The sequence below is a fragment of the Pelecanus crispus genome, chromosome 2 (genome assembly GCF_030463565.1).
Source record: "Pelecanus crispus isolate bPelCri1 chromosome 2, bPelCri1.pri, whole genome shotgun sequence".
NCBI classification, from domain to species: Eukaryota; Metazoa; Chordata; class Aves; order Pelecaniformes; family Pelecanidae; genus Pelecanus; species Pelecanus crispus.
The window spans coordinates 147,359,563-147,374,420 of NC_134644.1; the positions used below are offsets into that span (position 1 = coordinate 147,359,563).

At 40.3% G+C, this 14,858-nt stretch overlaps 1 protein-coding gene across 1 annotated transcript in view; it reads left to right on the top strand.

Annotated features, from left to right (window-relative positions):
- The window catches only part of SLC26A7 (solute carrier family 26 member 7), a 75,505-nt gene that overhangs the window by 42,730 nt on the left and 17,917 nt on the right, over positions 1–14,858 (top strand). Inside the window, exons 8-10 of the mRNA XM_075704565.1 lie at positions 4,026–4,139; positions 7,322–7,399; positions 8,860–8,955. Of these exons, the coding sequence (XP_075560680.1) occupies positions 4,026–4,139; positions 7,322–7,399; positions 8,860–8,955 (288 nt within the window). The remainder of the gene's footprint in view (positions 1–4,025; positions 4,140–7,321; positions 7,400–8,859; positions 8,956–14,858) is intronic.

Sequence of the window (14,858 nt, forward strand, 5' to 3'; positions counted from 1 at the left end):
AGCATGTGGGGGATAACTTTCTGACGCAGGTGGCAAGCGAGCCTACCAGGGGAGGTGCCTCCCTTGACCTGCTGTTTACTAACAGAGAAGGACTTGTGGGAAATGTCAAGGTTGGAGGCCGTCTCAGGCTTAGCAACCATGATATGATAAAGTTCTCGATTCTGGGTGATGCCAAGCGGAGGGGCAGCAAAACTGTTACGATGGACTTCTGGAGGGCAGACTTTGGCCTCTTCAGGACCCTGGTTGGGAAAGTCCCTTGGGAGGCAGTCCTGAAAGGCAAAGGGGTCCAGGAAGGCTGGGCCTTCTTCAAGAAGGAAGTCTTAAGGGAGCAGGAGTGGGCTGTCCCCATGTGCCGTAAGACCAACCGGCGGGGAAAACGACTGGCCTGGCTGAATAGGGAGATTTTGCGGGGACTCGGGGAAAAAAGGAGAGTCTACCGCTTTTGGAAGAGGGGGCGGGCAACTCAGGAGGAGTACAGGGATCTTGTTAGGTCCTGCAAGGAGGAAATTAGAAAGGCAAAAGACCAGCTAGAACTCAATCTGGCCAATGCTGTAAAAGATAATAAAAAATGCTTTTATAAGTACATTAGCAATAAAAGGAGAGCCAAGGAGGATCTCCATCCTTTGCTGGATGTGGGGGGGAACATTGTCACCGAGGACAAGGAAAAGGCTGAGGTACTTAACGCCTTCTTTGCCTCTGTGTTTAACAGCCAGACCGGTCATCCCCAGGGTATTCAGGCCCCTGAGCTAGAGGATAGGGATGGGGACCAGAATGGAGCCCTCATAATCTAGGAGGAAGCAGTTAATGACCTGCGATGCCACCTGGATGCTCACAAGTCTATGGGGCCGGATGGGATCCACCCGAGAGTACTGAGGGAGCTGGCAGAGGAGCTTGCCAAGCCACTTTCCATCATCTATCAGCAGTCCTGGTTAACAGGGGAGGTCCCTGATGACTGGAGGCTTGCCAATGTGACGCCCATCTAAAGAAGGGCCGGAAGGAGGACCTGGGAAACTACAGGCCTGTCAGCCTGACCTCGGTGCCAGGAAAGATTATGGAGAGGTTCATCTTGAGTGAACTTAACAGGCAAGTGCAGGTCAACCAGGGGATCAGGCCCAGGCAGCATGGGTTCATGAAAGGCAAGTCCTGCTTGACCAACCTGATCTCCTTTTATGACCTGGTGACCCGCCTGGTAGATGATGGAAACGCTGTGGATGTCATTTACATGGACTTTAGCAAAGCCTTTGACACCGTCTCCCATAACATTCTCCTTGGGAAGCTGGCAGCTCATGGCTTGGACAGGCGTAGTCTTCGCTGAGTAAAAAGCTGGTTGGGTGGCGGAGCCCAGAGAGTTGTGGTAAATGGAGTTAAGTCCAGATGGCGGCCAGTCACGAGTGGTGTTCCCCAGGGCTTTGGGTCCAGTCTTGTTTAATATCTTTATCGATGATCTGTATGAGGGGATTGAGTGCACCCTCAGTAAGTTTGCAGATGACACCAAACTGGGTGTGAGTGTCAATCTGCTGGAGGGTAGGATGGCCCTGCAGAGGGACCTGGACAGGCTGGATCGATGGGCCGAGGCCAGTTGTATGACGTTCAACAAGACCAAGTGCCAGGTCCTGCACTTGGGTCACAACAACCCCATGCAGCGCTACAGGCTTGGGGAAGAGTGTCTGGAAAGCTGCCTGGCTGAAAAGGACCTGGGGGTGTTGGTCGACAGCCGGCTGAACATGAGCCAGCAGTGTGCCCAGGTGGCCAAGGCGGCCAACAGCATCCTGGCTTGTATCAGGAATAGTGTGGCCAGCAGGAGCAGGGAGGTGATTGTTCCCCTGTACTCGGCGCTGGTGAGGCCGCACCTGGAATATTGTGTCCAGTTTTGGGCCCCTCAATACAAGAAAGACATTGAGGTGCTGGAGCGTGTCCAGAGAAGGGCAACAAGGCTGGTGAAGTGTCTAGAGAACAGGTCTTATGAGGAGTGGCTGAGGGAACTGGGATTGTTTAGCCTGGAGAAGAGGAGGCTGAGGGGAGACCTTATTGCTCTCTACAACTCCCTGAAAGGAGGTTGTAGTGAGGTGGGTGTTGGTCTCTTCTCCCATGTAGTTAGCAATAGGATGAGAGGAAATGGTCTCAAGCTGTGCCAGGGGAGGTTTAGGTTGGAAATTAGGAAAAATTTCTTTACGGAAAGGGTGGTCAAGCATTGGAAGAGGCTGCCCAGAGAGGTGTTGGAGTCCCCATCCCTGGAAGTGTTCAAAAATCAGGTAGATGTGGCACTTCGGGACATGGTTTAGTCTAGTCTACCCTTGACTGCCTTAGTATGGACTTGGTAGTGTAGGTTAATGGTTGGACTGGATGATCTTAAAGGTCTTTTCCAACCTAAACGATTCTATGATTCTATAAAAGACGCAGAGTGTGTTCAGACAGTGCTGCCAGATTTGAAGCCATAGGAGCTTTCTGTGCAGAGTTCCACTTTACAGTGGGCAACCTTTAGTAAGAGTGGGATGTTTACTTTCTCAGCTACCCCACTGCTGGTCATGGCAGGTGGGTAACTCCAAGACAACTGGAAATCCATGGAGACAATTAGTCAAGCACTGTGGCAAGAAACCTTCCATTTTAGATAACTGGCAATATTGCTGTTTGATGAAAATGCTGTCTCCACCTTTCTCTTAAGTGGTTTGGGGTAAATGACGATGTTGAATGAAGAACAGTTGGTTTTGCAGTGGAGGTCTATTTGAACACCTTATCTAGACAGGTCAGTCTGGCTACATCAGTGCATGTCATTTACAGTTCTTTGTGTCATTGGAAAATATGGTGGGAATGTTCTTGTCTATTCAGGTCTCTCAAAATTTTTTCAGAATCTATACATTGTTCCATGAATTTCTGTTGATGCTTCAGAGCCATGTTTTCTAGGGAGCAGAGGGAAAATGCTTTGAGCTTAATACAAGTCAGGCTTCAGGGCAATATGCTGTATTGTCTCAAGAGCACTAAATGGAGCACAGCAACCTGTATGTCTTTCTGCACCATTGGAAAACCTGTAGCTTACACAGCTTAATTACTGAGGTGTTGGAAACTATGTGTGTGTCTGCACTGAATAATGGAGAAAAAGAGCAAAATCTTCATGAGAACAGAGGCTACAGTGGCAGCATGGTGGTGTAGCTGTATTGCATTCAGGGGCCAGGCATTGGGCTCTGCATGGTGGCATGGGGGGGAAAGGATGTCTGGGGAGCTTTAAGGTGGTGCTGTCCTGTGCTGTGAAAACAAACTTACGATCAGGTGCTGCCCTGGCTGGATACAATACCATTTGTGTCCTAAGCACTTCTAGCGGTATTGAGGTCTTTCCTTACACATTGCCCTCAGGAGATGAATGAGCTCCTTATTGTCTGGGGAAGAAGACTGGTGCTGGGTAACCAAGTTGAGGTGCTTTCTTAGAAAACACTGTTCAGCTCAGGCTGCAGATACAAGGTGGCTTCCCCACTTTTTCTTCTATAAATCTTTGTTCAGACATGTCTGCATTTTGACTGTGAGTAAACACCAAATATATTTGTAATGAAAGAAAGCAGGCAGATAGTATTGCTACCATACTTCACTTTCACTAAAGCATGCTCTAAAAGAAAAAAAATCAGTGGCTCTCTTTTTCCAGTAGAGTCATAAGCCAGAAACAACCTGGACACTGTCCAGATCCCACTACTTGAGAATCTGGCCTGTTAAAAAGCAGATGTGGATCAAGATGTAAATATTTTGGCTGAATTTCATCTTCAAAACTTAGCAATACCATTTATTCTGTGAACAGAATGTGTCTTCTGCTTTTAATGAATCTGGTTCAGCAGCTCTATCATTCAAATTCGTTCTGAGTTGTGAGAAGATATATTATGTTGGGAGATCTTTTATCATGTACATATGTGATTTTTTTCCCTCAAAAATATGGCCATCCTTTGTCATTGCTAATATTTACATGGGGGACTCCTTTGTTGGCAAGAAGCATTGAAATGACAGAACAATAGGAAAAAAACATATTCTGTTTAACAACTTTGCAGGAATTTTTGGCTCATGGCCTCAGCAACGTGATTCCTTCATTTTTCTTTTGCATACCAAGTGCTGCAGCGATGGGACGGACGACACTTTTATACAGTACAGGAGCCAAAACGCAGGTAATGGGTAATAGAGTGAAGTACATAGGAGAATTAAGGTTATGATACTGGTCACTGGAACTTATACTGATTTGTCCGTTGTATTTCCCTATTCTTCCTTTTCCTCTGTCCTGGGAAATGACTCTGCCCTGTCATTTTTAAAAATCTGCATGGAATTGCATCTGATCAGCAACTGTATTACTAGAAAAGCTAATGGTTCCGCTTATTCATTTTTACCTGTTTAATTCAATATAAACTCTAAAGTCTATGGCAGTAAGGAAGTTAGAAGTTGTGTTTTCATACCGCAGGAAACTACACACAAGCCCTTTCAGTTTTATGTGAATTTGTTAGCACTGTAACAAAAGTGCCCTCTAATGGTGTTTAATGGATTTAATGGTACAGGCTAAGCTGAAGTTTTAGAAAAAACTGAAATTTAATTTAGTGCTTCTATCTGATTTTCAAAATAAAGTGAAATAACCTTAAGAGCAGCTGCTAAAAAACCAAAGCAATCTCCCAACTTCTGCCTTGTGACACGGCATACTTCTCCATCCCCCAGTATACACTGAGCCCACAGAGATGACAGATTTTTGAGGACTTTTTGGGCTATTTCCTACTGTTGGAAACCAACCCTGCAAGTTCTTACTGCAGTAGCTCAGAAAAGAGAGAACTGCAATTGATGAAAATTATAATTGTGACCCCGTAAGGCTGTTATGTGTCCAAACCATACCCATGAATAAGAGAGGAAGCAAACTGATCATCTGTGACCTTTACATATGGTGGCACCACGTGGGCCACTGCAGCTGGGACACCCCTGGGGCAGGCCCAAAGCGCTGCCCCTCCCTCCTTCCACTGAGACTCAAGGGTCCATCAGTGGCGTCCTGATATATAAATAGAATCATAGAATAATTTAGGTTGGAAAAGACCTTTAAGATCATCAAGTCCAACCGTTAACCTAGCCCTGCCAAGTCCACCTCTAAACCATGTCCCTAAGGTGTCAAAAGCTTTACTAAAGTCTAGGTAGACAACATCCACAGCCTTTCCCAATGTTATGTCCTTTGGAGTTTGTTGCTGTTGTCTTTTTCTAACTGTTGCTCTTGCCTGTGTAAATGACAATAACGACAAGGAAAAGAATAACAAGGTACAACTGACAAGGCTAAGTACAGTCTATAGGTGCTGTTTCTTCTTGACCATGTCTTGCAATTATTTCTTACGCAGATATGACAATACTAAGAAATGATACAAGTCTTTATTGCAAACCTCTGCATGTTAATTACTTGCTAATTAGGCTGCACAGTGCTCTGAACTTGATTAATCATAATGAATAATTTATCCAATAATAATAATCTTTGAAAGCATTTACATGCAAATAATTTAGCTACTGTTTTGCTATTAGCTATTTCATATGTTTGAGTTGGATTCAGTGTCATACCACATGCTCTCATCCTCACAGACAATCCTCTTCTGTTACCTGTTCACGTATTGCCTGTATAGTTTGCAGTTGTACTGCATCATGGCTTTTCCAAGGAAGCTTTAAGGTAACCTGAAGATCTATATCTGAAGACCTATAACCTGAAGGCATGTAGTGTGTCTGAGCACTTTGGCTCTGGTACATGTAGGCAAAGACGCTGATAGAAGGTTATTCAATATATGAAATGGAAAAAGAAACCACCTTAGTTTGATTTCAATGTAGGAAGCACATGGTAAAAATAACAAGTATCTGCCTGGTTTTATCCATTGGTTTCACAGTATAGCAGAGCCTGCATCCAAAAGTTAGAGCGTGGCCATACATTAGCACTATGAGAGTATTTTAATAAACATAAAATTCTCTCTCCTGCCTTCTTTTTGGAAAGTAACACATCCGCTTAATCCTCCACTTTTGGGGCTGTCTAGGCAGAATGAAGAGATGAGAACATCACTAATAAATGTTGGTCAGACCATAGACAAAAAGAAGAGTGAGGGGTTGCTTTGACTACATAGAGAGAAGTCAGTTTACTTTGGTATACGTCATGAAAGAAATGCAAAGTCTTTCAGGGGCTCAGAGCAGCCCTTTTTTCTCCAACAGCTATACCTGTGTTTCGGTGATGCCATTTATTCTTCAGTGACATATTTTCTTAGAAGAAAACAGAAGTGAGGGACTGTATCATGGGCTACAAGTGTCCTTCAAATAGAATCAGTACTTTTTTTTTTTTCTTTTTGGGAAGGCGTAGAGAGGGAAATGTTTCTTGTGACTTTACCAGCAGATTTAGTGTCCCTTTTTCTGTAAACACTCTGTCTATACTTCTTGATGGTATTTTTAAGTACACCATGGCTTTAATTTTCTAGTGTTTTAACAACTTGTCTGGTTTTGTTTTTAACAACTTGTCTCTTAAAATGAAACCTAATTATTTTAGTAAAGAAACATATTATCAATATAAAAATAAAGTGAGCATCTGTCTACTTATCGTCAAAAGCCTTCTGTGAATCTGGACGGTATCTTAATGAGACCAGAAGTACTCTACTTTGTGAGCACTCAAACTGGAGTAGGAGACCGCAATTTTACTGTAGTTTTCCATCAGATTAATCCTATATAATACTGTGAAGAAACACATAATTCTTAGACCATATATTTGTCTGGATTTTTGTCACCTGCATTAATTTTAATTTTTAATATATACAGAAAAATTGCTCCTACATTTTCTAAAGTCCACTGGTATTAATGTCAAATCATTGGTGGTTTCTGACTTAACACAATAGTTTCCTTTTAGTGTTGATCCCAGTAAAAGAGGTTAGAAATCTTCTCTTGTGCAAAAATGGTGACACAGTTCTCCATATACAATTTTTGCTCAGTGCTATGACAGATCTGTTATTTAGTGCAACACAGGGCGCATGACTATAAATATGTTACAAAATGTCAGTGGGTGCTGCGAAACTTCTGGGATGACATATGGCACGCACACACTCCATTTAATAACTGAGTGTGAGCAGGGTCAAGCACAGATGTTAAGACCTCTTACTATGTTTTCACTGTAGTTGGCTGAAGGTAATCACCAGAGATTAAAACTGAAATTATATGCATCTGCAATCCATAGATACGTTGATAGCTAACATCTTCAACATCTCATTCTTGACTTTGTCTATGATAGATTATAATTAGGCCTTTTCACACATTTTAATGTATTTTTTTATTAGTCTGAATGATCTGCTTTTCTTGTTTATTGGTTTAGGTGGCTTGCCTTATCTCTTGTGTATTAATTCTTGTGGTGATCTATGCAATTGGACCTATGCTGTACTGGCTGCCTATGGTACGGTATTTATCTTCTTTTATAAAGATTGTATCAACATTTTCTAATGACTTAGTTTCTTTCAGGAAAAGATAGTACTTCCTCTAAACCAGCTCTAATTTCAATAGAAGAAAGAATAGTAAGGGCACAGGAAGTCTCAGAATCATAAAATACAGAGGTGACAACATAATACACATAGCTTTTCACATATATAGTTGCATATATAGGCTATCATGTAAGTATATAAGAAAGCATTTCTCTTCCACTTACTTTTGGCACATAGTTTATGTAAAATATACATCCAGATTGCTAGGGATTAGTAAATTGACAAAGTGTGGTAGAAACTAATGAAGATCCACAATTTTTCTCCAGTTATGCATATGATGTATGAATTTGCCTTTCAAATAAATTCAACACAAATGATTGTAGATAGTAATCTAAGCTTAATTACAGAAAGGTTATGAGGTAGTCTTGTATCGCTGTCATGGAATACGTCTTCTACGATAAGATTCTGTAAAGCAACGTGGTGTGTTTTCACATAAGCTATATCTAACTTTTGGTATTACAAACTAATAGTTAATTTTAACTAGAGGCATGTCAAAGACGCAAAATACAGCTCCAAAATTATCCATAATTCTGCCATGTTTGTACATTAAATTTTAACTCAACTGTGTTTTAAATTTACTTGGTGCTATTGTTTACATAGTGTCACATGAAGGTTCTCACTTTTCAAACACAGATCCTTTTATAGCTTATTTTAACCATGTGAAGTAAGGACACTTGAAGAGGGGTGCACAATATGTCCTTTTTCTTACTATACTGCTTTCCTCCCTTCATTTTTTGTATGGATTATATGTTCATTTTGACTGGTTTCCTGTAGGCTTTTTTTCCCATATTTTAAAAAACTTTTTGTATGTTGCTTTCTTGATTTTTTTTTCTTTTCTATTATGCTTTTTCAGCTCTCCCCACCTATGCACTGCAAGTCTATCGCTTTGTACTCCATCCTTTTTGGCTCCAGGTGATTTCTTCATCCATCTCCTCCTCCTTTCTGATTTGGAGGACAATAAATTATTTTGTTTGCCTCAAAGTTAATGGATTTTTTTGCTCTAGAGGCCTTCTCTAGGTGGTGAAGAAGGGGAATTAATGTTCTTCACTGTGTAGAAGTTGAGTGCTGCTTTGCCTCTGAGTCCCCCAGACTATGACAGAATGTAGTTGGTCTGGGGACACAAGGAGAGTCTCAGGAAGTCCTGAAGTTTCTGTCATTTTTCTCACAATTAGACAGCCTATAGATTGCCTTCAGAAAAAAAATTGGTTTGGTACAGTTAGGTTTGTGTCACAAGGACACCTGTGCTTATCCCATTTTTGAAACACTAACTTCAAGTTTTGATAATTTAATTAAAATTTTGACTGATAAATTGAATAAAGAGCATTTGTTTTCACTACCAATTCTGCAAATGGCTTTTTTTTTATTTTCTTTGCAGTGTGTGCTGGCAAGCATTATTGTTGTGGGCTTGAAGGGAATGCTAATGCAGTTCCGTGACTTAAAAAAATATTGGAATGTGGATAAAATAGACTGGGTAAGTGAAACTTAATCTAAGGAAGTTTTCCTGAGACCCTTTAACAAATACCTGCTAAATAAACTTCAGTAGTTCTGTGGTCATAGAAGAGATAAGTTGCAAGCTATTATTATTAGGATATTTGTGTACTATAGGCTTATTTTCTATCTCAGAATAACAGCATCTGTAAAGTCAATTGTATTAAAAAAAATGGAATTTTAGCAAATGATAAAGAATCAAACCTAATTTAATGCTAAAGATGTGTATACAGACAGATCACATTAACCTGAGCAGATGTGTGTCTAATTTTGTATGCCTTCTCTAGCTGGTTAGCATGCTTTTGCTATTATCGAGGAGATTCTGGTATCTTTGTCCGCTGGGGGTATGGAATGACCATACAAGACAAACAGAACTGGAAACACTAGAGATGCAGAAAGATCCATGTCCTAGGGTGCTGCAGGTAGATTGCCTTAACTCTCAGATTTTGCAAACAGAATATTTATTGATTGATCATAATGCAAGATTCTGCAGTATGAGAGGAGGACAGGACAAGGAATAATGGATTTAAACTAAAGAAGAACAGATTTAGACTAGACATTAGAAAGACATTTTTTACAATGAGGGTGGTGAAGCACTGGAACAGGTTGCCCAGAGAGGTAGTGGAGGCCCCATCCCTGGCAACATTGAAGGTCAGGCTGGCTGGGGCTCTGAGCAACCTGATCTGGTTAAAGCTGTCCCTGCTGACTGCAGGGGGGTTGGGCTAGATGACCTCTAAAGGTCCCTTCCAACCCAAAGCATTCTATGATTCTATGATTATGAATACATCAGAAAGAGCAGATAGATGGAAAGAGACATAGTACGAAAACCTAGTTTAATGCAGTGTCTGAATAGTCTGACATACATTTGCACAGAATTCCTAGCAAATATTAAAGATGAGTCCATGTTTAGGAAGACTCCTAGATTTCTCTTCTGTGGGAGTTTTTGAATGTATTGGCCAATTAGTGGAACCAAAACCTCTAACCACTTACATAAATACATATTGACATCCCATAAAGCTTTTGGAACTTCTGTTTATGCAGTGTCAGTTAACAAGAATTCTTGCTACTAATAAGGTATTAAGGTAATAAGTAGTTAAGTTTTCCAGCAGGATATTCTGGAAGGTCACTAGTCTTGATGTGTCTTCATAGATAGACTAGCCTGATGGATTTTTGGTTTTGTGGTTTTGGCAGAAAAGGAGGGGTAAGTAGTTATTACATCTCTGACATCTGTCATTATTTCTAAGAAAGGTTATAGAGAGGGAGAGTTTGCTGGGCTTATCTTTTTGACTGGACATACTTGAACAATGATTTATGTTCAAGTAGTTGCACTATCAGTCCTTAGCCTGACAGGGTAAATCAACTTGCTTTAAATAGCATCATATAAAGTAAGGCTATAAATGTTGATCTTACATTGCTGCCTGGTTTGAGGAGCTCCACCAAGCCCAGTGATTTGAGTAACTGGTGTTGAGTTTGGCCTGAAAAGATTCACCCCAGCAATTGACAGCACATTGGAAATGAATCAGTTCCATTACAGAGGTTATCCAAAGTGTTTTGAAGACAGAAACTCTAAAAAAACCATTTGGAAATAATTAGCAGCTGTTCTTTCTGGAACTCCTTCTTTGAAGGGCGTGTGTCATGTAACATAGAAGTCAGGTTTGTTATGCTCATCGGTCTGGCAAATGAGAGTGCGTGAAAACAGAATATTATGGCTTTTGTTAACTTGTTCCTTTGTACTTCTTTAAGCTTCTCACTGAACACAAACAGGATGAGTAATATTTATTTGTTCATTAGTTCTTTATAAAACATAATCCTGTTAAATGTAAAAGGTACAGCTTGAAAGGTACAGCTCAGGAGTTGAACTCAATGATCCTCGTGAGTCCCTTCCAACTCATGATATACTGTGAGTCGATGAAATCTCTCCTTTAAGCCACGGATTGCTTTTTCTTGCAGATTTAATGTTTAGAAGCAGCTGAGTTCAAAGGAGCAGCTAGGCTGACAGACCTAAGCAGCTAATGCTAAATATTATCAGCTGAATATTATTATGTATATTTGTTTCAGTTTTCTTTCAACTTGTTTTTTATCAGCCCTCGGGAATGTCCTCTTTTTACATCCCACCTCAAATCACATTCAATTTCTTTCCAGCTAGAACCCCACTGCCCTTACTCAACAGAGTAACTAACTCCAAAGAGTAACTTTCCTGCCATTCGCAGCACTCATATGAACTTCAAAGGTCTCTTGCTTCAGTTAAGGTCTTCTGTCAGTCCCTACACCTTCTTGGATGACTTCAATAATTTCGGATCAATAATTTCTCTATTCCACTATATATGTTAAATACATAACTGATTGCATAACAGTATTCGTCCTCCCTCTGCTGTCTTCATCTTTTGGCTATTTCCAAGGTGTTGATTCCTGTGTTATCTGTGTTTTTTGCATTAACCTGAGAACGATTTGTCTTGAATTTTTGCCTGTTTTGGGGGAACTACCAGGAAGTTGATCTGGAATTCTTCTGTAAGTGTATCTCACTTTTCAGGTCCTCAGATCAAAAGTGGATTTCCATATCCTTCCTGCAAGCCTAATTTCTTATGCAGGCCTACTTCGTGACTAACTTCCCTTTTTTATTCTCCAGCTTGACAGTGCACTTTCCTAGTATAAACAAAAAGGCCAGTGCACTTTCCTAGTATCAACAAAATGCCAGTTAACTCTTGTTTTTAAGGTTGAGCATCCCAGATGAGCTGCAGCCATATAAACTAGGCAAAGACTACTGCCTCGTAATGGACTGCTGAAGAAAAATATTCTTTTTGCTGCTAACAGTTGGACTTGAAAGTGACAAAAGATGGGGAAAAAGTATTTCAGAAGGTGACCCTCTAAGTGAAAAATGACAATACAATAAAGATTATTTTCATGAGTTACTTATATAACAGGGATTTGGGGTATTCAACAGAGAAATACTATGGCATTTAAAGAGGAAAAAAAAAAAAGTTAGAATTGTACAAATGACTTCTCCAGAAAATGACCACAGCTGAGGCAGAGCTAAGTTGTACGCCTGACTTTTAAAAATTACACATTTCCTGCATGGTGTAGTGATGGGAGAGGTAGCTATGGATCTATGAATTGTATGTAAGCACATATGTTAATATATAAGGATGTAAAGAATACTACTAATTCAGAAATTAAAGCAGATCCAACAAGGAGGTTCTCACTTTCTACAAGTGTCCTCCAAGATCTTGCCAGTGTGAGTTTCTAAGACATGGAGCCACCAACTTGTCAATCTCTTTTGTCAAAATAGACTGGAGTAGGGGGCCCAGGGAGTGTCTTCCATGGAATGTTGGAGCTCACTGGTGGAATTTCACGTATTTTTAGAACTTTTTAGCATATTATCCTCAGGAAGGAGATGAGCTTTTAGATTTGTTCAGGTATTCATCACATAGGGGCCCTGATTCATGAGAGAACACTGAGGGCTTTGCTATTTAAACAATTTTCCAAAGAGTAGGAAGCCACCTCTTCTGTGATAATAATTTTACATGACTGCTTCCAGTTTATGACACCCTAGGGAGATTTTCTATCCTTCCCTCATTAGTGAATACACTACCCTGAGTTATATTAGTTTTGCTGCAGTTACTCTCAGTGGGGTGGGAAGGAATTTACAAATGCTTAATCCATTGAAAGTGTGATTGCCACATAAATTCTTTTTAAAGAATAATATTTATATCAGTCCATCTGTCTCCAGGGCAGTCTGTGCAAACAAATACCTTCTCAACCATTGTGTATGGAATGCTTGTGAGAAATTATACTAAAGAACTACCATACCACTTTCCTATTAAGCAGTTCGTGTTTCATGCCTGTAGTGGTTTCCACTTCAGCACTTGAATCATAAGTTTTGATGAAGGGTGCCCTGAGGACATATGCACACATCAGTCATTTGTCTGCAGAAGGACATGGGAGTATGGGCATGCTATACAGCCTCCCTGGAGCCAGAGCCTCCTCCTGGACTCCAGCATCTTCTCTGCCAAGGCATCCCCTGAATGAATGGGACTTTACTAGTATTCTTCTTCCGGCTACGTGCTGGTGACTGCAGCAAGGGCCACTGTATCTGAACAAGTCATCACAGCCTCACATTATAGACAGTACAGAGCTGGTCAATCAAGTGATCTTAGGGTATGATTCATCTCTTCCTGAAGTAGGCAGCAGCATAATCAGGTAGGAGTCAGGTGAACTGTATCCTAAATTCCCCTCACTCTGATAACCAGGTCTCTATTGATTATGGTGGGAATCTAGACAGCTCACCCAGGTGTAAACATCTGTGCAGTGGATAGCTAATCCCAAGTGAAATGAACCCTGCCCATACAGACAATAGCTGATCATCTCCTCAGTTTGCAACAAAAAGGGAAGCTTATAATCTGTTTTCAAAGTGGTACAGAAACATTTAGTATCACAGTATCTTAGTATTGAATTTTTTAGCCATTGGCTCAGAGAGTATTCTCCCACTTTATCTATTTATATGCTTTTTTTTCCACCAAGTTCCCATTTTACACTCCCCTCAATGGCGGATGGGTAGACCTTATGAAATGAAAAGGTCTACATGGAAACACACTGTCCACAGTGTTTCGGAGGCAGCTGCTATACATACAGTCACAGTATCTCTCAATGCTTCCTACACTTTCTGATATATGCAGAATTCAACATAAATCCATCTCTCCTACTTGTTTCTTTTCTCCCTCTTCAGAATTTTTAAAAAATTAATACTGTACAAGCATATTTTGAAGTTGGGTTTTGTTTTGACTTTTAAGAATAACACGTGCCTGTAATAAATTATTGCTAAGATTTGAAGAATCACTAGATTCTATCTGTCCTGGAATATACAATAACCATCTTGAAGTAAGTTGCCAAAGAAAACTTTGATATTGTTACGACTTCTTTGTTGAACCTTGTGACAATCCATGAATTAAAAAAATGCCTATGAGATCAACATAACTTCTTTCTACAAGTTTGATGCTACCCTACCTAAAAAGTACTGACTCCAGGCCAATACAAAGGACTGAAAGGGTGATTGATAGATGAGAATATGATTGTTTTGGCTCATCCTCTACAACAATGGCAGAGTCTCTGGTTACAGTTAAGATGTGAGATACTAGGCTGCTTAGTACTCAGCAGTACTTAAACATTTTTGGCTTTGATTCTTCCTATGAAGATTTTGTATTGGGTTTTCATGCTTTCCGTTTTCTTCTGAGACAGAAGAATTTTGCAGGTCTTGCAGCAGTGATTTAGCTAGATGTGATGAGGCTCAGGTACACAGCTGAAGTGGATTACGTGATCTCAGGTGTTGTCAGGGGTTCAGCCTTATCAGGATGGGCTAATTCTTGATCCTGCCTGAATTTCAGATTTGTAGTTCTGTTAGCCCTTTCATGTCCAGGGAGCTCCTTCATAAATATATATTGGATTTGTAAATCTCAGAATTACTTTCTCATTGATTAATCAGAACTCAATGTTTGTTGCTCATAAAGATATTCTTTGCAAACATATACACAACATCTTGTGTAAGATGTCATAAAATAGAACTAGAGGTTGAGCATTGTTTCAAAGAATGAACTATCTCTTTACTTAGCAGCCATGTCGTTGAAGAGACTGCAAAACCTTTTGCAGTAGTTTAAAATTTTGAAGATGAGGGAGGAAAAGGTTTCTCAGTAGAGTCAGGTAACACTCTGTCCTCTGTGAAGCACAAATTAGTACCGTATGACTTACATTTTATAATTCATAAAATAACAGTTCTGAAATCTGCTTGAGCAAAATTCCTGTGGTTAGGCTGAAAGTATTCTATTGTCTCTGGCTTTTCTGAGCTAAGTGAAAGCATCAGAAAGGATAATTTTAACACTGATTATGCCATTGTAA